General features: G+C 38.5%; 2 protein-coding genes across 3 annotated transcripts in view; one reads left to right on the forward strand and one right to left on the reverse strand.

Moving 5' to 3' along the window:
* Positions 1 to 18: 18 nt before the first annotated feature.
* Positions 19 to 12,444, forward strand: capn3a (calpain 3a, (p94)). The gene is made up of 21 exons (XM_053633553.1): positions 19 to 1,112; positions 1,840 to 1,909; positions 3,292 to 3,410; positions 3,499 to 3,632; positions 3,728 to 3,896; positions 4,470 to 4,553; positions 4,699 to 4,793; positions 4,890 to 4,967; positions 5,093 to 5,253; positions 5,945 to 6,114; positions 6,354 to 6,365; positions 6,643 to 6,851; positions 7,865 to 7,901; positions 8,291 to 8,368; positions 8,520 to 8,577; positions 8,665 to 8,729; positions 9,054 to 9,122; positions 9,207 to 9,285; positions 10,291 to 10,407; positions 10,526 to 10,584; positions 10,819 to 12,444. Exons 1-21 carry the CDS (start codon positions 861 to 863, stop codon positions 10,843 to 10,845), a joined length of 2,142 nt encoding a protein of 713 aa, XP_053489528.1. The 5' UTR covers positions 19 to 860; the 3' UTR covers positions 10,846 to 12,444.
* Positions 11,874 to 21,242, reverse strand: part of znf106a (zinc finger protein 106a) — a 20,426-nt gene continuing 11,057 nt past the window's right edge. For both annotated transcript variants that reach the window (XM_053633543.1, XM_053633544.1), the window contains exons 11-22: positions 20,437 to 21,154; positions 20,145 to 20,194; positions 19,440 to 19,585; positions 19,129 to 19,263; positions 17,498 to 17,614; positions 16,929 to 17,120; positions 16,563 to 16,625; positions 16,349 to 16,468; positions 16,140 to 16,211; positions 15,881 to 15,952; positions 15,579 to 15,725; positions 11,874 to 14,008 (exon numbers count right to left, since the gene is read on the reverse strand). In XM_053633543.1, coding sequence (XP_053489518.1) covers positions 13,952 to 14,008; positions 15,579 to 15,725; positions 15,881 to 15,952; positions 16,140 to 16,211; positions 16,349 to 16,468; positions 16,563 to 16,625; positions 16,929 to 17,120; positions 17,498 to 17,614; positions 19,129 to 19,263; positions 19,440 to 19,585; positions 20,145 to 20,194; positions 20,437 to 21,154 — 1,889 coding nt within the window. In that variant the 3' untranslated portion in view covers positions 11,874 to 13,951. The remainder of the gene's footprint in view (positions 14,009 to 15,578; positions 15,726 to 15,880; positions 15,953 to 16,139; positions 16,212 to 16,348; positions 16,469 to 16,562; positions 16,626 to 16,928; positions 17,121 to 17,497; positions 17,615 to 19,128; positions 19,264 to 19,439; positions 19,586 to 20,144; positions 20,195 to 20,436; positions 21,155 to 21,242) is intronic.

A 21,242-nucleotide genomic window follows, 5' to 3' on the forward strand; every position in this document is an offset into this window, starting at 1 on the left:
CTGCACATGTGCTGTTAAATTTTCACATATTTTATATACATGTATATATTTATACATATGCATACACATATACATATACATTTATATATAAAATATATTGTATCTACAGATGGCTGACAAATTCAAAGGAAAACGAGTGGCTCTATTATTTTGTGGGGGCTTTTTTTTTTTGCATTATCTGGGTCTCCTTGTTCTTCTGTCTGATCTGGGGGTAAGATAAGATAAAATATGATCTTATAGCTGACAGTTGAAACCCTCCATGAAACAGTATTAACTCACAATACACATGAAAATGGTTCTGCTACAAGATCTGTGCTTATATTCACTTAGATTATGCTAGTAATCTGTTTTGCACTCACTTGTGTGAGCCTTGGAATGAGTTTGCATGAGGGTAGCATCACTGTAGACCTGCATGGTGGACAGTCAGTGCTTCTGTGCTCTAGTAATGCTGAGACTGCTCAATGCTGAGCTGCATTGAGAACAGGTTTAGAGAGCTTGAATGCCTTCTGCTGAGGCAGGCCATCCCACTAGCTACTCTTTGCAGCTCTGCTCACCTTTGTATCCCCTCCACAATGATGGAATGAGAGCACCAGTGCTCATTGTTCTCAAGCCAATGGGAATGGTCCAAATGACTTTAGCTAGGCATGTATGCATATGTGCATGCATGGTACACATATGGCATGAATGTCATTTGCCTCAAACCCTGGCCTCCACTCCCATGACCAGGTGAAGTGGGCGTCATTTAGCAGGACAGCCAATCAGAGGTCAGAGCTTTGGATTTATTCCAGGGATTTTAGGCCTAAACGTTGTTGGCCAAAGGCTGTTTTTGCAACATCAAATAAACATCTTTGTGAGACAAGATGCCCTACACACCACCAGGCTTTTTTTGTGACCGGCTAATAAGGGAGAGAGAGAGAAAGGATGGAGAAGGATCTGTGACCAAACCTCTTCGATTCAGTGGCCAGGACTTTAAGACCCTGAAACAGGATTGTCTTCAGAAAAAAGTGCTATTTGAGGATGATACCTTCCCAGCCAGTGTGGATTCCCTGGGTTACAAGGAACTGGGCCCCAAGTCCAGCAAGGTCAAGAACATTGTCTGGAAAAGACCCAAGGTAGGTCTGGGAAGGGGACAGAGATTACTACTGTAGTCAAACTACAAGTTTGAAAGAGCAGGTAATGGTTTAATTTAATGAATTCATTAAATGTTACAAAACTGGAAGTATTTGTAATTCTTCATACAGAATATCTATAGGTAATGGTATTCTTAGTTGTGTATTATAAGGCTCAAATGAATCACCCTTTGATTAAAGTTTACCTATGTAACAGAGATGGACAAAGCAAGCATAACATTTAATCCTCATTATAATAGTGGAATCGAATGAAATACAGGGAACACAGCTTAACATACTATGTAAGGTTTATAAACGCCTGGTGCTGAATATTTATCAATGCATCAATTAATGGTTTTGTATAAACTCTGTAAATGATGAAGTTGCATCCTTAGTTGTACCATTTGACCATTTTAATCCTAAATGGTATTAATTATTTTGCAACACACCGCCTATAATCAAATATAGTTACCTGCATGGATAAATGTACTCATTCCAATGTATTTTTAAACTAACCACCAACTATTAGGAGTAACCAATATATAGTATAAGTAGTGTTTTTTTCTTTATGGTATGTATTTCTACATAGATGATAAAATACATCAATTGCAAAGTTAAAATGATATTAGATTGTGTTGCAACATTATACACTTAAATACCAATAAATATGATTATGCGGTGTAATTTAGCTTCTGTTTCAGTACTGATATTGTACTCAACTGCCTTGCAGGATATTTGTGATAATCCACAGTTCATCGTTGGAGGTGCCAGCAGAACAGACATCTGTCAGGGAGACTTGGGTAAGATTAGTTCAATGTAAGTGATTAATTACAGTACAGACAATTCTGTAATGAGCCTGGTCACCACTGCCATAGTTTTACATTCCTGTCTGGACCATAGTATTATTTAATGGATGCTTTTTGAGCTGCAGTTAATAGGCTCACAGCCCAGCAGGGGCCCCTTGATATTGTGACTACTCTAGTGGAAGGGAATCTGGCTGGCAGCACTTCTCATTGTTGTGTGCTCTATATGAGCAATAAAAGAGACTAAAGTCACAAAGGTTGTCTATAGGGCAGATACATGGCGCGTTCCATTGTGCAATCCAAAAATGCTAAAGTCAGCACTGTGGGCCCCTGTTTTTGGTGCTAATATTGCATACATATTCAGTATGTACTGGGGTCCAAAAGTCTGAGGCTACATTGGAACTCTGGGAATTTTCTTTCATTTAAAACTGGAAATAAGCATAAAGGTTTTTTTTTTTTTTTTTACATTTCAGTGAATGGAAATGTTCAATGTGCTCAATAATTTTGCACTATTTCTAGGTCATTCATGAAAGCACATTTGTGATATTGCATACTGTGTACTGAGGAGTGGAAAAGATTCTACTTTTCATTCAAAAGACTTTGTATTAAATTAGAAACAAATGCAAAATAGAAAGTTTTCAGTAGTAGTCCCAGACTCTTGGAGACTGTATATATATATACAGTTTAGTATATTTGGTTAATTATTTATTGATCATTAATTATAATAGTGCCATTTGGTGGAATATTTGAGGTTGTAATCAACTAAAGTGAAACATCTAGTTATATATTAAAATACATACAGTAACTATGTAGTTCAACTAAACACCTCCAGAATTTAGTGCTTAACATCCCCAATTTATTATTCAGTTATATGTCTTAAAGCATATTATTTAGTAACTATGATTAACTACATTGAAACTCCTGAATGTAAGTCTGAACCTGTGAGTTTCATGGAAATCTTGATATATGGCAGATTAGCATTTAGTTTTACATCAGAACTATTACATGATATATTTTCTGCCACTAATCTGGGTATGGCTGTGGTAGATTTTCATGCCATTTGCATTAAAGTATTCTGAGAAAATAGGATCTCCAGTTCTTGATTTGATCCTGAGCAGAGTTTTGTGTGTCCTCCCTGGGTCCATGTGGGTTTCCTATGGGTTCTTCTGTTTCCTCCTACATCCAAAAAACATGTTAATGACTCTAAATTGCCCTTAGGTATGAATGTGTAAATTGGTTGTGTGCATGGTGTATTCCTGCCTGATGCCCAGCTTTCCCAGGATCAGGATAAACACCAGGACCTTGACCAAGATAAAGCGACTAGTAAAGACAAATTAATTAATTAATATTATATTTAACATTTTCTCTGGTCTCTGTAGGAGACTGCTGGCTGCTTGCTGCCATTGCTTGTCTTACTCTGAACGATAAGCTACTGTATCGGGTTGTTCCTCAAGAGCAGAGTTTCTCTGAAAATTATGCAGGAATCTTTCATTTTCAGGTTTGTGCTAGTCATTAACATTGGTCTAATGCTATGTCTCGATGCTGGTAGTATTTCTAACACATGTTCTCTCTGTTTATTATTAAAGTTCTGGCGTTATGGTGACTGGGTGGATGTTGTGGTTGATGATCGGATTCCTACCATCAATAACCAGCTGGTGTTCACCAAGTCTGCTGAGAGGAATGAATTCTGGAGCGTTCTTCTTGAGAAAGCATATGCCAAGTAAGACTCTCATTGATTTCCTTCACCATGCTGTTCATATGTAGTCTGAAATTGTCTCAGAGTGGAAACAATGTCTTGTGCTTATAATTACTCAGGCTGCATGGTTCTTACGAGACTCTGAAAGGTGGAAATACGGCTGAGGGAATGGAAGACTTCACTGGAGGAGTAACTGAGTTCTATGAAATGAAGGATGCACCCAAAGAACTTTACAAGATCATGAAAAAGGCCTTGGAGCGAGGCTCCCTCATGGGTTGCTCTATTGATGTAGGTTACACTGAATACAGAAATTGATTTCTTCCTGTTTACATTTGCACATAAACATTTGCACACATAAATGTGCACTAGCAGTGGGCGACATGACAAAGATTTTTCTACTACACACTATATATCACAATATATAGGTTTGCTAACCAACCAATGAAACAGTAACGGTGAATTATAAAAAAAAACCAAAAAAAAAACCAATGAGAAACATTTTAATAATGCATTTGTTCTCTGTTTACAAAATACACTGAAAACGAATGATAAATTAAAAATCAGTACACAATGAACAGCTAATCAGCTCCTTCCAATCATACGTACCAAATACTGACCCACGAACGATTGTGATTACTATGCATATATATATATATATAATTATTATTATTATTATTATTATTATTATTATTATTGCAATCTTGATATATAACCATATTGCTATCCCTAATGTAAAATACTAATTTATGTCTTTTGAAAAATCCTGCTACAAGGGATTTTTGTAAGAGGTTTTGAGCAAATCTGTTATCTCCAGCCTGGTAATAGAGATGAGTATTGTTGCTGTTGTTGTTTTTATCCCAGGCCTTGGTCCCAGCCCGCCTGGAAACTCGCACCACGACTGGGCTAGTGAAAGGTCATGCCTATTCTGTAATTGCTGTGGATGAGGTAAAGAAAGTGTAAGACAGCATGAAATTAAATTGCTCTCAACTGAACAAATGGAAGTTTAGAAACTTCTAAGTTTGTGGTAGAAATGCTTATTGAGCACCAGCATGATTGAAGCTGTTCTCATTAATGCTAACTGTGGTTCTAGTGTAAACAGAGCGCACAAAAAGAATCTAAAGTGCGTCTGGTGCGTCTCCGTAATCCATGGGGCCAAGTGGAGTGGAACGGACCATGGAGTGATAAGTAAGTGACTTTTTGGAAGGAGTTTTCACAAGTAATCATTCTCAACTGTGCAGTAGCAGTATTACTAACATTGTAATCCCTGGTGGCTTTATGTAGTTCAAAGGAGTGGTCTACCATCTCTAAGGAAGAGAAAGAAAAACTGCATCAACAGATTGCAGAAGATGGAGAATTCTGGTGAGTAAATCTACAATTCTGCTTTGAATTTTGAACAAACAGTATAAGCAGTTCCGAGAGTAGATACTCATCTGCCAAAGACCAGCGACGTTTCAGCAAATGTTTTTTCCCCCCATATTGTGTAGGATGTCCTTTGCTGATTTCATGAAGAACTATACCAAGCTTGAAATCTGTAACCTGACCCCTGATGCTCTGGATGATGATAAGCTCCACAAGTGGACGGTGTCTGTGAATGAGGGCCGCTGGGTAAGAGGCTGCTCTGCTGGAGGCTGCAGAAATTATTTAGGTAAGCAGTTTGATTCATGCTCATGTAAATGAAAAGTCTTAGTCTTACCCTCTTTAAGTAATGGTTTGTACATACAGTTGAATCCAGAAGTCTGTCTCCCCCATGGGTGTTTATTTGAAAATGAAGTCATTCTAAAAACTTTCAATGAAATATGGGTATAGCCTGCAACAACAGGCTATGACATATGGCAAAATTAACTATTTCTAAATAGAAAAATATTTTGTAAGAATGTTTGCCATGAACCTCTGGCAGCATTATAACAGAATTGATGGTTAAACATGGCCAATTAGTGATAGAGCAGATATTTTAGGAAGAATGACAGGTGAATATTAGAGGATAAGATAAGAGATTACAAAAGCTTCTAGGATATAAATGCATACAAGATATTACAGAATATTTATATCACATTCAGAAAGGGAAGCACAAAATTTTAGACTGATAGGATTTTGTTTTGTTCACTCAAAATCTATTAACACTATCGTAACACTATTTGGGCATTTTGGTTTGATAATGAAAGAGCATTGGTAAAATCTAAATGGCTTGTTGATACAAATTAATATTCTGTTCTACATTTTATATAATTTAAAGGTGTACAAACGTTTGCATGCAACTATATTTGAGTATATAATATATTAACTATATTGTGTGTATTTATATATTAACTATATGTACCTTTTCTCACTCTGTGTAGACACCTTTTGGACAAACCCACAGTATCGTCTTCGCCTACTTGAGGAGGATGACGACCTGGACAACAGTGAGGCGGTCTGCTCTTTCGTGGTGGCTCTCATGCAGAAAAACAGAAGAAAAGAACGCAAACTGGGTGCCAGTTTATTCACTATTGGATTTTCCATCTATGAGGTACTGGGGTTAAGGGCATGCCAGTAAATAGCATCTATATAATTATTTATTTCCTGTAGTGCTTAAACAGAATTAAAAATACATGAATTTGAAGAGTAAATCATTTTTAATGAAATCATTTTTTTTTATTATGTGAAAATGCAGTTTTTATGTATGATATTATGATGTAATATTAAACAACTCATGCGTTTTTATAAAGTTAAAGTGTCATCTTGTGTTTTTTTCTCATTTGTCCATAGGTGCCAAAGGAGGTATGGAAAAATGATGGAGAGAAGTGCTTGGACCCCTGAGTTCTCTCTCTCTCTCTCTCTCTCTCTTTCTCTCTCTTTCTCTCTCTCTCTCTCTCTCTCTCTCTCTCTCTGTCTCTTGTAGAAGCCGAGTAGTGTGCATTGTGTACACTACTATGTGCATGCTCTTCTTCCCTTACCAGTTTTACCTGAAACTGAATTGTTCTCTCTCAGCTAACCACATTACACTGTTCTGATTGATTTTGTAGAATGTTTTTGTCCTGCTTTGTCTGTCTATCAGATGCATGGTAACAAGCAGCACATGCAGAAGGAATTCTTCCAGCTGAACTCATCCAAGGCTCGCAGCAAGGCCTACATTAACTTGCGGGAAGTGACTCAACGCTTCAGACTGAGCCCTGGGGAGTATGTCATTGTGCCTTCCACCTATGAGCCCCACCAGGAAGGCGAGTTTCTCCTCCGTGTCTTCTCCGAAAAGAAGAATGTCTCTGAGTGAGTAGGACAGAGTTTGTTTTGAGTTGTGAGTTTTGAGTTGTACAGCACAGCCAGAATCTTGACTCTCAAGTCCATCCATCCATCCATCCATTTTCTGTACCGCTTATCCTTACTGGGTCACAGAGAACCTGGAGCCTATCCAAGGGAGCATAGGGTTCAATGTGGGGCACCTTGGTCAGGGTGCCAATTCTTAAGTTCATATTATTATTATTTTTCTATAACTGTCCTACAAAGCCATTCATAATTCGCCTGTTAGAGTGGATAACATGTTAAACATAGTCAGTTAACGTTAGCAAAACTTATCTCAACATGCTTTTTTGAATTATATGGAGGTCATGCCTTCTAGCTATCATGGGCACAGACTCACCGGAGCTTGGTAGTTGACGACTGGAAAAAGACCAGGTGATTTTTTTCTAATCTTCAACTGTCTAGATCCGGTGAGCCTGTGCCCACTGTAGCCTCAGATGATTGTTCTTGGCTGACAGGAGTGGAACCTGATGTGGTCTTCTGCTGTTGTAGCTCATCCACCTCGAGGTTCGATGTCTTGTGCATGCTACACCAACAACCATACAATGATTAAAGTCACAGAGATCACTTTTCCTTCATTCTGATGTTTTATGTGAACACTACCTGAAGCTCTTGACCTGTATCTGCATGAATTTTTTTGCATTGTGTTGCTATCACATGATTGGTTGATTGAATAACTGCATGAATGTGCAGTTTTACAGGTGTTCTTAATAAAATGGATGGTGAGTGTATGCCAAAATAATACTTGAGTAGAGTAAAGAAGTACAATTACTCAAGTATTTTCCACCCCTAAATATAAAGACGACACATAGTTAAATTAAAAAGTAATGTGGAAGGATTGAACAGTGAAAGACAATTGGATGAACATTAATTTAGGGAAAATGTTGGTGATGGAGCAGCTATCAGCTCCAGTTGTGCTTGTTCATTTAATTTAATTTAAAAAAAAATTCATTAGTGACCACTGTTTGTTGATTCCTGCTTAGGGAAATAGAGAACAGGATCAAAGCTGACCATCCAGTGGTGAGTGCTGCATATGGCATCTTTAATTAAATATTTTTTGTCATCTAGTTTAACATCTTATACATAAAATCTGCTATAAGGCTGAAAGAAGTTGGAGATCTCATTTCAGTGGATGTCATCTCATTTCAATGGAACGCCTTGGTCCCTACACTGTATACCAAAGACTGTTAGTCAGTAACCTGATGGAACAAGTTCTTCGCTTTATTTGCACTATTAGCATCTATTAGGAGTGTTATCCGGTTGCTTCATGTACTGTTCATTGGTATGAGAGTTTGTTTGAAAGCATCCGCAGTAGAATAACTGTTTACATGTAATGAACATATAATTAAAAAGTGTCCAGTCTGTGACAATACTTTTACTTTTGCCACTTAACTCCAATGCTAACTCAGCCAGCTCCAGCCTCAGCAGGGGACGAGACTGAGGAGGACCAGCATTTCCGCACCATTTTTCAGCAGATAGCTGGGGATGTGAGTACTAGGGAGCCAGAGAGAGCTGGGGGGACAGAGAGTATGGTTCTGGAGGGGGGGGGGAGCAACCGATAAAAAACTAGAAACACTAGTAATAATTTTCACTTTGAAAATGTCTGCAATATGTTTATTGTTCTCTCTGATCATACAGGAAATGGAGATCTCGGCCAACGAGCTGAGAAATGTCCTGTTCAGGGTGTTGGCTGAGAGTATGTATATTGCTATGATTATTATTACTTATGGTTACATGCATTCATTCATCTACAAAACCACCTTCACTTTCTCGACCTTCACAGACAAGGACATGTATAAAGAGGGCTTCAGTCTAGAGAGCTGCCGTAGCATGATTGCCTTCATGGATGTATCCTTTGGAAAAAGATCTGTACATGCAGCATGTGCTCTGGAATTCACTTTTTGCTAGTTGAACCACAAAATACATACATTACGCACTTCCTACTTAAAAGATTTGTAATATACAGTGTATAACACTACACTTCTTTGATTGATAAACAATTCTTTCAAAACAGTTTCTACCCCTGAGGGACAAACCAAAGGACAGTTTATGGTGCTAGAATAGAACCTAAGTGTCTATCTTGACCCAATTTGCCAGCTGCTTATAATTTGATGTTCATGAAGGAAGATGGGAAATGTAGCCCTGTATATTGACCTTGACTGTGATGTTTAGATGGATGGAACAGGCAGACTCAATCTACAAGAGTGTAGACAGTTGTGGAATAAGATCAAAGAGTGGCAGGTTTGGGGTCTTCTGTTTTCCCATGCTTTGAAACATTGCACATACTCTACATACTGTTCCGCCTGACAGACTTTTCTTCTGCAGGAAATCTTTAAGCATTATGAAGCTGAGCAGACTGGCTTCATCAGCAGCTATGAGATGAGAAATGCCATCAATGATGCAGGTAAGAATTATACGATTATTTCAAATATTAGCACTGCCATTCTTTCTGTTTAATTTAGCATTTTTGCTGGTTTGTAATCTCTGTCATGTAGACCTACTGTGCTGCAAGGTTTTCTCTAACATAAGGGTTAGCTCAGTTTCTAAGGCTCTTAAGAATTGAGACATAGCAGTGAATATCAACAACTACTACAATATTTTAAGGCAGCACTCAAATAATAACTCACACATAGCAAAAATAATGTCAAAGACCAAATCAATTGAATGAATAATGTATAGGTGACTATTCTATTATGAATTCTAGTATCAGTTAACAATTCAAGTATTTACAGATAGAGATTTCTTAATTAAGCAATATCACACGAGCAAGAGGGCAGTTATACTCACTTTGGCTGAAAGTAATCAGTGTTGTGTCCGTATTCAGTATAACCACACTCTTGCTGGTGCAAAATTGATTTTATACAAAAGTTCTATAAACAAGAAATTAATAATGAGTACCTGACATTTTGGACACAATATGGCCAAATGTTTTGTTTATTTTTGCTCCACTAGAGGAAATAGATCCTAGAGAAGCTACACTCACTTCATAGCCTGTCGGCTCACATCGATGTGTATGTTCCCGTTAAAGGTGCATTTTAAGTCAAAAGTTATGTTTATATTATAAGAGTTATAAAATGTATCACTTGCCATGTCCGCTGATGTTACTTTACTGTAGAAAGGTTTTCAGTTTAACAAACTATCGCTAGAATTGGAATTTTATGTGGTGAACATTGACAAAAACAGAGTGATACAAACAGTGATACGTCCCAGTGTGGTTACACTAAATATAAGCACTCTTGGAACACTACTTTTCCAATCAAATGAGTGTACCGGAACTAACTGTTGTATAACGCTGCTGAAATTTACTAGACATATGCATTCATTTTTTTTTTGTTGAAGTTGTTTTGAAATATGAATTAGTTCTAACGGACTTGTCACTGTGCAGTCATGTGTGTTATGTGTCATTCAGGGTTCCATCTCAACAACCCACTGTACAACATTGTGACAATGCGTTACGCCAATGAGAACATGAACATCGACTTTGACAGCTTTGTCAGCTGTCTTGTGCGTTTGGAGGGGATGTTCAGTAAGTGGTGTTATCTATTTGCATCTAAATTGTGATTGAAATAGATCACTTTGACAAAATTTCTGCTAATACTGTAACATTCTTTACTTTACACAAAGCAAACTTGGTCTCTTTCCAGGAGCGTTCCAGGCCTTTGATCAGGATGGAGACGGCACTATCAGGCTGTCCATAATGGAGGTATATAACTCAAACGTTAGTTTAAAAGGGAGTTTGTTGATTGATGTTCCTAGGCATTAAGTACAGTAGGTTGATGATATACAGCTCAACAGACACACAGACCATCCACACCGACCTTCCACACCTATAATATTCATAAGGATTGTGTCAGATTTTCAGCAGCAGTTGTGTGATTGGACTATATACAGCTGTTCATATGTTTATATCTGACTCTGAACTGTTACTTTCTCACAGTGGCTCCAGTTGACCCTGTATGCCTAAACACACTCAGGATCCAAGTGAACCCAAAGAACAGGACCAGAACCACCAGCCTTTACCTCAAACTCAATGTGCCAAACCTCCACCACTTCTCTCTGTGTATTTTTAGCCTTGATATAGCACAATTGTTTACAATCTTCACATAAAATAGTCATTACTAAACTTTAACACCATTCCACATACCGGAGAGTCCAGGACAGGAGACATGGCATTCACATGTAGTCAGGCATGTCATCATCTCTTCAACCGCATGTTTTAGACCACGTGAAAGGTTTTGCAGTACTGAAGCCTCCTAAGTGTCCTGAGGCTCATCTTCCGTGTACACGGTGGCACCATTCATCTCTAGAATTCTGTTTTATCCTACAACACTTTTACTTTATTTCCTTCCTTAACTGCAGTGCTCAAGGTTTCACGCCACATTTTGCTACTGTTCATACACTTTCATTTTGTTCCTCTTTAGGCCCGTCTTCTGATCTCTTTCTCACTCATATACCCACACCTGAAACCTCTTGCTTCCTGTTACAATACAGTACCTCAGATTTTTCTTTGAATACCTCTGCTCTGTTTTTTACTAACTGGCTGTGATAAACAAATCCATGAACTTGAATTAGATAAAAGATCAGTTTTCACACATTTCACTTTCAGGCTATTCACTTTTGTTGTCGGAAGCTCCCTCTGTCTTTGTTTCCACAAGCCTGTTAGTAAGTTGTTTGGTGGAAAAAAAACATTAACAGCAAGAGGAAATACCTAACAGAACCCACTCAAATGCAGAACTCAGAAATGTGTTCAGGGTTTGTTTCCACTGCATACGTGGAGATTAAACTTTTCTTTTGGTGATGAATACATTTAAGGTTTGGTCAGAAGAGTATACCGAGTTCTTTACCTCTTTATTCAAATAAATTACTTCAGTTCTTGGCTCAATTATTATTTTTTTTCCTTTTGAAAATGTTGGGTTAAAAAAATATTAAGCATTAAATCAGCTAGTGTGCATACAAGAAATATTTCAAAGCATGGACACATAAAATACCAGGTTGACAAAACTGTAAATGTATTTTTTATTATAACAAGGTATTCAGTGGAAATGAACAAACAAAACCAACAGACCAACTTTGGGAAGACCAGATAAGAGGTTGACAAACTGCCCCAAATGCTACACACCACTGATAGAGAGAAAGATGTACTGTCAATGGGATCAAGGATGAGAAAAACCTGCGGCTGAATGCCAGCAACAACATAAATCTCCACATTTTAGAGTAACATCAAATCTCTTCAGTGAGTGGGGTAGAATAGTTAAAATGTAGCTTACTGTGGCACATACTTTAAAAAATAACACCGTCCTGAGTTTAAAATGTTTAAAGTTATGTTACTGAAATGAAGACAACTAGCTGCAGTTTATTATTGGTTGTGGTTCTGCGTGCTGCCTACATGGCGGCTGAGTGCTATGGCATGGGAGAGGGGTTCTGGTACTATGCTCCCCACTTCATAAATCACTTATCACTTCAACCACTTTAACAACTTGCAATACAGAGACACAAACACACACACACCCCTTCAGTCAAAAGTGGGCTGTACAGCTAAGCTGCATGCACCTCCACCCACATCCATATAAATGTCTGTATAAAGTTTCTGAAACCACAAAAGGGCAGAGCCCATATAGAAATCTCTCGACTACGTGAGAACCATTGTGCAAAAAAATCCAAGTTAAACCAGCAATACTGCACTGTATTACTTGGGCATAAGCACACTCCCACACATTCTGCTCACAGAGGGCTACACACACCGACTGTCATATTTCAGGACCTGTCAATCACATCAAATCCATTTCCTTGAACAGCAATCTTTCAGTTACAGAAAACAAGCAGTCCCTCCACTGCGACTTAACCTCAGCGAGCAACCACGTGAAGAGAAAAGGAAAAAAAAATCAGAAAGGAAAACCACCTCACAAACATAATATAGGCCTATATGAAGCCATCTTTCAAAATAATGATGGAAAAGGTAAAACCACTTGGAAGATAAGATTTGAAGAAAAAAAGAAGAAAAAAAACCTGACCACCCTCTTCAGAAATCTTTAAAAACTGTTTAAAATTTTGAATTAAGTTATGAAAAACATATTTCACTAAATCTTGACTGTCCCACCTTGTTTTGGTGTAGGAATAGCTGAGAAACAATGTCCTTATCTGAGCTGTGAGTGAATTATAAGAAATGGGGGTCTTCAGAAAACACTTCTAGTTTAAAAACGAACAAAAATCTTGGTTGCTCAAGAAGACAGGAGTACCATATTTCTAAACCTCAAAACACTCCAAATGACAAACGTCCCTAAACCCATGCCATACAAAGTAATGAACTAAATGTGTTTTTAGGCAGGAGGGGGCAGCAGCAACAACTCTTCTGGCCTGTCCAACAATTTGTACAGGGTTGTTTCCCCCCACAGTTCTTTTTTAATTCTTAGTCTTTATTTGGTCATTATATCCCAGAGCTGATAATACTGTGTATAATCAGGTGAGTAAAGAGCAGGAAGAGAGATCTGTTATCCATTATCTGTACATCTGTTATCTTTTCCTTGAAGATGACAGAATGATCATGTGGTGTGCTAACAGAAAGGTCTGTCTATCTTCACATAAAGAGATAAGATTACAGAGAACATGGATAAGAGGAACAAGAAAATGGTTCAACTGGCACAGTCAGAATACCAGCAGCTCCACTGAAAGAGAAGGACTTGCAAAATCTAAAAAAAAAAGAAAGTAAAAGTGAAGAACCTTTGGATGCCAAAAGCCTCCAACACATCCACTAAGCAGTAAAGTGACAGCGATAAAAGTCTGTGCATTGCTCTTTCAAAATATGCTAACAGAGATGACACTGTCTGTAGTTTCTATACACGCTGTACTTTCTATTTCACAAAAAAAAAAAGAAAAAAACCTACAAATCACCAGTATCTAGAACTGACAGTAGGTTGTCCTCTCCTTCTAAGATGATAGCTGTTGGCATCTGATTACACATAGAAAAATGATTGCAAGGAAAGAGCTCCTATCCTGAGGTTTAGATGAGATCTTCCCAATATGGGAGAAGAGGAGGTTATTTGGATTATCTAGGGTGACCTTTCCAGGACCCCTTAAGACTCCAATTTACTGTCCTCCTCTGCATGTTTCTGCATGTGAGCTTGCATGGCCTATAAAGACAAGAAAAACAGAGTGTTAAAAAGTCATGTAGGATGTTTTATAAAAGTTCGTATACAGTGAGGGGAAATATGTATTCAGAGACTATTGTTTGTTATTTAATATACTTCCAGTACATATATCCACTTGGTATTTACACACATAATGTCTTTTGACTTTGTACTTGTAAATATCAACAAAAGGTATGTATTAAAAGTCATTAAAAAGCATTAAAAAGATGTTTAAAAACCAAAATTGATCAGGAAAAAAAAGTATTCAGACACCACAAATGACCAATATTAGTACTTTGTTGCAAAGCTGCTTTATTGACAATTATAGCTTTGAGACTATGACGACAAGTAATTCGCTTTTTGCAGCACTATATTTCAGTTTTGTCCCATTCCTCTGAACAAATTGTCTTCAATTCCACCAAAATTACATATATATTTATTTGTGTGCCAAAGAGTTCACATAAAATAATAAAATCCACAAGCAAAATATTTATTATCAAAATGTAAAAAAAATTGTATTGGCGGAACGAACGGATCTGAGTGTTCAGCAGCAGGGAAATTGTATTATAGCAGGGAAACTGTAAAAATAATACCAGGACCTACTGAAATATTTGTAGATATATTCACACATATTTCTTTATCATACGATAATAGCAGTTTAAACAGCTATTGTTATCTAGGTGGCGAGGATGAAGTTGGTTTCTTATCCAGATTTTCCATTCCACCTTGAAAGGTCCAGGTCTCATAAGCTCGTGCCTGTAGATGGCGCCATGAAGCTCATTAATATCGCAGACTTTCCTTCACCATTATCTCCTCATTCTCAAAACATCCCTATTATCTAACATTTTTATTTGAAAATAAGTTTAATGTGTTTTGTAGAATTTTTTTGTGTAAATAATGGGCCTGTGAGACTATCAGATACAGGCAAATTGCACTTTTGCCTAATTCCTACACCATTATCTCATTATCATAATAATACATTATACTTATTTTCATAAGAATTGGTTTCAAATGCCATACAGTTATTCACATTGAGCATTTTCATTATACTGAAATTGTATTGCTTTGAGACCAACCAATAACAACAGCAATAGTGTTTCCCCTCACTGTGAGACACTACAAACTCCTCAGATAAGGGGTGCAGCTGCCCTATGATACCTAAATTAAGAATTGTTGCCCAATCTGAGAAATGTTTACAAATCCAACTATCCAGTTCATTCCTACTATTTCTTGTACTACTTTGATTAACAGTCACATTAGTAGATTACCTAGCTTGTTGATCACTGCAAGAACTAAACCTATTAAAGTGCTTTATCTATGCTAGCAAGAAATGTCACACGCATAAGACGCTGTTTATACTGTATGATTAAATTCTGTCCCATATAGCAAACCTGTAGTACGTATTTCCTTCCTTCCATTCTTTCTTTCTTTATTCATTCATTTGTGAGCTCACAGACACCCACAATTTGTTAGTGCACAGCACAAAGTACATAAAGTACTGGTTTTTAAGGAACAACAACAAAAAAAGACATGTAGAAATGCATTTAAAGCTAGACAAGAGATTTTCTGGTACCTGTTTGAAGCCGTTGCGGGAATTAAAAAAGGAGTCACAATTCCTCCAGCGGCACTTGAGCGTCTGCTGTGTGTGATTGGTGTGGTCATTCAACAGGTGCTGCTGCAGGTGCTCCATTACACCAAAGATCAGCGAGCATCCGTGCCACTACCGGAGAAACACAACAGCATCACATCAGAACTGCAGCAATGCTCCTACACATCAACAAGACTACACACCAGCTCAACAGATAATAATGCCGCAACACTGCACAGCAATATCATCACACATTAAATCTAAAACACTGTACACCGGTCTCTTACCCAGCAGCGATAATTCTGGATCAGGTTCAGCCGGACAGCCTGTACACTCCCATTATAACAACCTGTATAGATCTAATAGATCAAGGAAAAAAAACAACAGAGATTTCCAGACATTCATCAGCAGCTCAATGAGAAATACTAATAATCACCAAATATAACACATAAGAAGTGCCAGGATGGTAGCCACTTATTTACACAATATGCATTACTGAATAAAATGTGTAGAAGATTAGTGTATGATATTCTCAGCTATACTGACCATGCTCTTGTGGATGACCATACACATCACCATGTCTGAATGTCCTCCGTACACCTGTAACCTGTCGTGAGACTGACAGCCATACCAACAATGTAAACACTCATCAAATACACAAAAAAAAAAAGACATAAAAATTGATCATGTACACCCAATCATAAACATATACTCTAAAACACAACAAACTTTACAAGGGACTGTAATATTCTTACCTGTAGCTCATACACACGGACCAGCTTGTCAAGGCATGCTGTGACCATTACTTTCCCCAGTATAGTCACCACAGTGACGGCATGACTATGGCCCTTATAGATCCTCACAAGCTCCCCCGTCTACGAGTTGCACAAACACAGACGTAATAAAGATAAATAACCTTTCAAGCACATGTGGCAAATTTCCTCACAAAAAGTGTGTAAAAACACTCACATGTATATTGTGTGCATGGACACACTGGTCACTGGATCCACTGAAGACTAGATCATTCACCACCTCCGAAAAGAACATACAGAATAGAGAAAAGAGTTGCATGTGCATGCAAAACTAAATTATTAGACCACTTGGGGAACTCGTCGAACACGACAGATGAGGTATAATATACATATATCAAATGAACACTGCATTACTACCCTAGCAACAATAAGGCTCAGGAGGAAAGGGTACACAATTTAAATCGAGTAGATAAGAAAGGAGTATGAACAGTACGTAGCTGGATACGCAAGCACTCCAAACAAAATCTGCAACACAAAATAACTGTTAAGATGTAATACAGTATCAGATTATAAAGACACACACCTTCATGCAGAGGACTGTTTTAGTGTGCCCTTCTAAGGTACGCAGCAGCAAGCCACTCTTGGCATCTCTTACACTGATGGTGGTGTCATAAGAACCAACAAGTAACACTCGCCGTGCTCCCTCCTGCACTGTAGCCAAGCAACTGACCGCCCGTGGCCCGTGGCACTCAAACACATCTAACTGCTTATTGTTCTGCAAAAACAGATCGAACAAAACACACAAACACTTAGAGAAAAGCACATCGTAAACACAGTGTGGCAAGGTCTACATTCTACAAGCTCATTCAAGCAGATGATTAATACTAAAATGATTTTATTTACATTAACATATATATATATATTTTTTTAAAACACAAGATGCCTCTGAGTGGCTCAACAGACAGAGCACAGCACACACTGTACCCTCAGTATCCAAAAATCAAACACTACACACTACATATTTAGGTTGTTAAATGGTATAATAAAAAATTTACATACACTAAAATTTACAAAAGTGTAAAGCTAAAGCTATAGAGTTAAAGCATGTGCAGGTTAATGTCCTCCTGGGTGGGGAACACGAATGAGGCTTACCTTAAGGCTGAAGGTGACCACTGAGCCATTGGCCAGCCCTGCATAGAGCACTTTCCAACGATGATGGAGGCAAAGCACACGGTCAGAGAGGCTGAGCTGCTGCACACACGCTCGGGTCTGAGAGAAACATCAACAATGCAGACTTTGATCTGAGATTGAGCATGAGTTTGGTGAGGACATGCTTAGACTAAACAAATAGTGATGACACAAAATAGCAACTGAGCCAAGTAAAGATCTGTGAGTGTGGACTCAGAGATCACGATGTAAGCAAACAGAAGATGCAGATTAAAAACAAGTGTTTAAAACATACACTTAGTGAGCACTGTATTAGGAGCACTATACTAATACTGGGTAGGGCTTCCATATTCCTCTCAAGACAGCCTCAATTCGTCATGGCACAGATTCCACAAGATGTTGGAAACATTACTTTGAGATTAAGATCCATGTTGACATGAATGTATCATGCAATTCCTGCAGATTCTTCAGGTGCATCCATCATGCTGCGAATCTCCTGTTCTACCACGTCCCAAAGCTGTTCTACTGGGATTCAGATCCGGTGACTGGGAAGGCCACTGAAGAACAGTGAACTCACTGTCATGTTCATGAAACTAGTTTGAGATGACTTTTGCTTTGTGACATGGTGCATTATCATGCTGGAAGTAGCCATTAGGAGATGGGTAAAGTGTGGCCATGAAGGTAGGCACATGATCAGCAGCAATACTCAAATATGCCATTCTCCACTGACCTCTCATCATCAACAAGGCATTTCTATCCACAGAACTGGCATTCATTGGATGTTTTTTTCTTCTTTCTTGCACCATTCTGAGTAAACTCTAGAGACTGTTGTAATTCAGCAGTTATCGACATACTCAAACCAGCCTGTTTGGCACCAACAATCATACCACAATCAAGATCACCAAGATCACTTTCTCCTCATTCTGAAAGTTGATTATCATTACCTGAAGCTGCTGATACCGTGAGGGCACATACATGCATGGTTTTATGCATTGTACTGTTGCCACATGATTGACTGGTTAGATCATTGCATGAAAGAGTAGGTGTACAGTTGTTCTAATAAAGTGCCCAGTGAGTGTATATTCCACAGAATCCATCGTATAGGATTGTTATATATTGTACATCCTGTTTAATAGAACAGTCAAGAGTATCCTAAGTATTTTACCACAAAAACCTGAGTGTATGTTAATAGACAGGATGGCTCCATGCTAACCGCATAAATGATAAAACATGTATTGGTTGAAATTGCATTTAATGCATGTCTGCCGAAATCGAAGTGTAAATAAATTTGGATTTATAAACAACCAGGTGAGTGTATACTTACTTTAAACAACTGTTACAAAATGAACATAAGTACACGTCCACTGGGTGAATTTTATTTGTTCTGGGTATGACTGCTTGTTTAGTAAAAGCAGAAAAGCTTAGTCTTCAGGTGTCTCCCATATTGCTGTAGCAAGCAGTCAACATTTGAAAATATTATGAATAAACCACAGATGTAGAACCACAGATAAACGCACAGTCGAAGGCTGTAAGATTAACACAATATCTGAACATTACCAGTAAATGAGGGTCAATAATAAGTGAAGGCCTGGTGGAGCAGAGGTAGAGAGCCGCACCTTGATGTTATAGCAGCGGATAGTTTGGTCACTAGATCCGGAGTAGAGTCGCTGTGGCAAGCCAGGTCCAGATGACACCACCAAGCAGTTCACCTTACTGCTGTGCCCATCAAACACTGCCACACACTTACGGCTCTGTAATACATCAAGAGAACACGGTATCTGATGATCTTTTCTATTCAATTAATCTATTCAACCTACAGGACCTCTGAACTAGTGAAATGAATTTCAGCACATTATATCACGATTATAAGTTCTAATGACATCTTCATAGTGTGTATGGTTTCTGTGGGGCTGTGTTGTGGGCTCACCATCAGGTTGAAGGCTCGTACGGTTCGGTCTCCTGAGCAGGTGAACAGCAGGTCGTTATGGATCTGCATTCCATTCACTGCCTCCTGATGACCTTCAAATGAGCCCTCAGTTGGCATCTCCTCTTCACCAGCATCTGATGATGCATCTAGTAAAGTACACAGACACAGCATGAGTCAGTAACCATGTCCTCTGTAAAGTTCGTTTTGCTTATATGAATTCCTAAATTCTTATACATAAAAATAAAAATTCAAATGTGTCACTGAAAACCTCAACAGCATGTGTTCTGCAGTGAGACTCTGCAGTTCATCATGGGCTGTTATCACAACAGTTGCTCTAAGAATACCTTGCCCTTAAAAAGTAATTTAGGGAGTTGATGCACTATTTTCGTCATTATCATTCTAATTTAGGCCGTGTGGACTCCACTGACCTTCCTGAGATACACCACGGTTGCCCTGTGGACTGGTTTGAAGTGTTCAGGTTTTTAAAATGTATTTATTTTTGAAATTGTTGTGTCTTGGATAATTTAAGTTTACTATATCCTCCTTACTACAATGTTTAAAAATATTACCCATTGCAATGATCACAACTGTTTAAAATAACTGTTTAAGTAACTGTCATTCAAGAAAAGTGTCTTCTTAATCTACACAATGTAGCTTATGAGTTACAATTAAGTTCACACCACCCTGTAAACTTCAAATACCTACTGGAAGATGCTTTGGACTCCTTCATAACTGCCAGAGTCAAATTCTTTGCACTACAAAGACAAAAAAAGACATTGCATATTATATATTTATATTTATACCCCTCTGAACAGCAGAGGAGCTGTCTGATAAATCATGACACAAATATAAAAACCCATAAAGTTTACTACTGTGTTACTAACAATTATCATTTTACTGCAGAACAGCAGACAGCTTACAAGACTTCAGCCTACAAATGGTGACTTTGTTACCCAGAACACAGAACTACAAATGACCAGTTTTCATTCAAATCTACCTTTTACAGCTTGTGACTACACTGCTGGTGTCAATCTCACTGGTGGAGGTGACCTCATTGCATGCAAGCTTCTGGGTTTGTGTCATCTCAGTAGCAGACTCCTTGGAGACTTCAGGAGGCTTTGTTTCTTCCTCATTTGGGTCAGAGGAGTCCAAATTAACCACTTCTGTAGGTACAGATTGAGGGAGCTCCACCATCTCCAGTTCTGAGGAGTCAGAGCCCCGAGTCTCCTTCCCAGCAGGAGCCAGTGTTGGTCCCTTTGTCTCTGGAAGATCTGGTGCACCTGTTAGCTCCATGCTCTCCTCTTTTACTTCAGCAGTAGCAGGGGGGGAGGAGCAGGAGTCACTGGTGCGCCGGCGTGGTCGCAGTTTGCGAACAGGCCGGGAGGGTTGCCTGGCATCTGGCTCCGAGTCACTGATGTCAGGCTGCGTGCTTCCCTGTGCGTTCCTCAGGACCCTCTTCTTCTTCAGCTTTCTTACACGTTTCCCAGCCTTAGCTTCTGGACTGTTGTGTCCCTGTTGTGTTGTGTGAGAGCCCTTTGGAGAGACTGGGTTAAGTGAGGGGCTTCCAGAGTTCGGGTATGACGTTAGGTCTAGCGTATGGTCCTGAGAGGCGAGATGAGCTTGATGTGCAGGAGACAGCCATAACTTGTGATCCTGTGCACATTCTATATTCTTCGGACACAGTTTTACATTAAGGTCACACTTTAAAGTGGCATCTGTGGCACATAGCAGGAAAGAAAATAGGTAATTACTGGAGCGTTAACTAGCAGAGGAACAACAGATATTTTCTGATTTAGAGAGCAT

Source organism: Ictalurus furcatus, chromosome 9 (genome assembly GCF_023375685.1).
Source record: "Ictalurus furcatus strain D&B chromosome 9, Billie_1.0, whole genome shotgun sequence".
NCBI classification, from domain to species: domain Eukaryota; kingdom Metazoa; phylum Chordata; class Actinopteri; order Siluriformes; family Ictaluridae; genus Ictalurus; species Ictalurus furcatus.

Bases quoted from the DNA above. Each gene is read 5' to 3' on its own strand.
- capn3a (XM_053633553.1), top strand. From the start codon at position 861: ATGCCCTACACACCACCAGGCTTTTTTTGTGACCGGCTAATAAGGGAG. The intron at 1,113-1,839 runs GTAGGTCTGGGA...ACTGCCTTGCAG, and splicing joins TTGTCTGGAAAAGACCCAAG to GATATTTGTGATAATCCACA. The intron at 3,633-3,727 runs GTAAGACTCTCA...ATAATTACTCAG, and splicing joins CTTGAGAAAGCATATGCCAA to GCTGCATGGTTCTTACGAGA.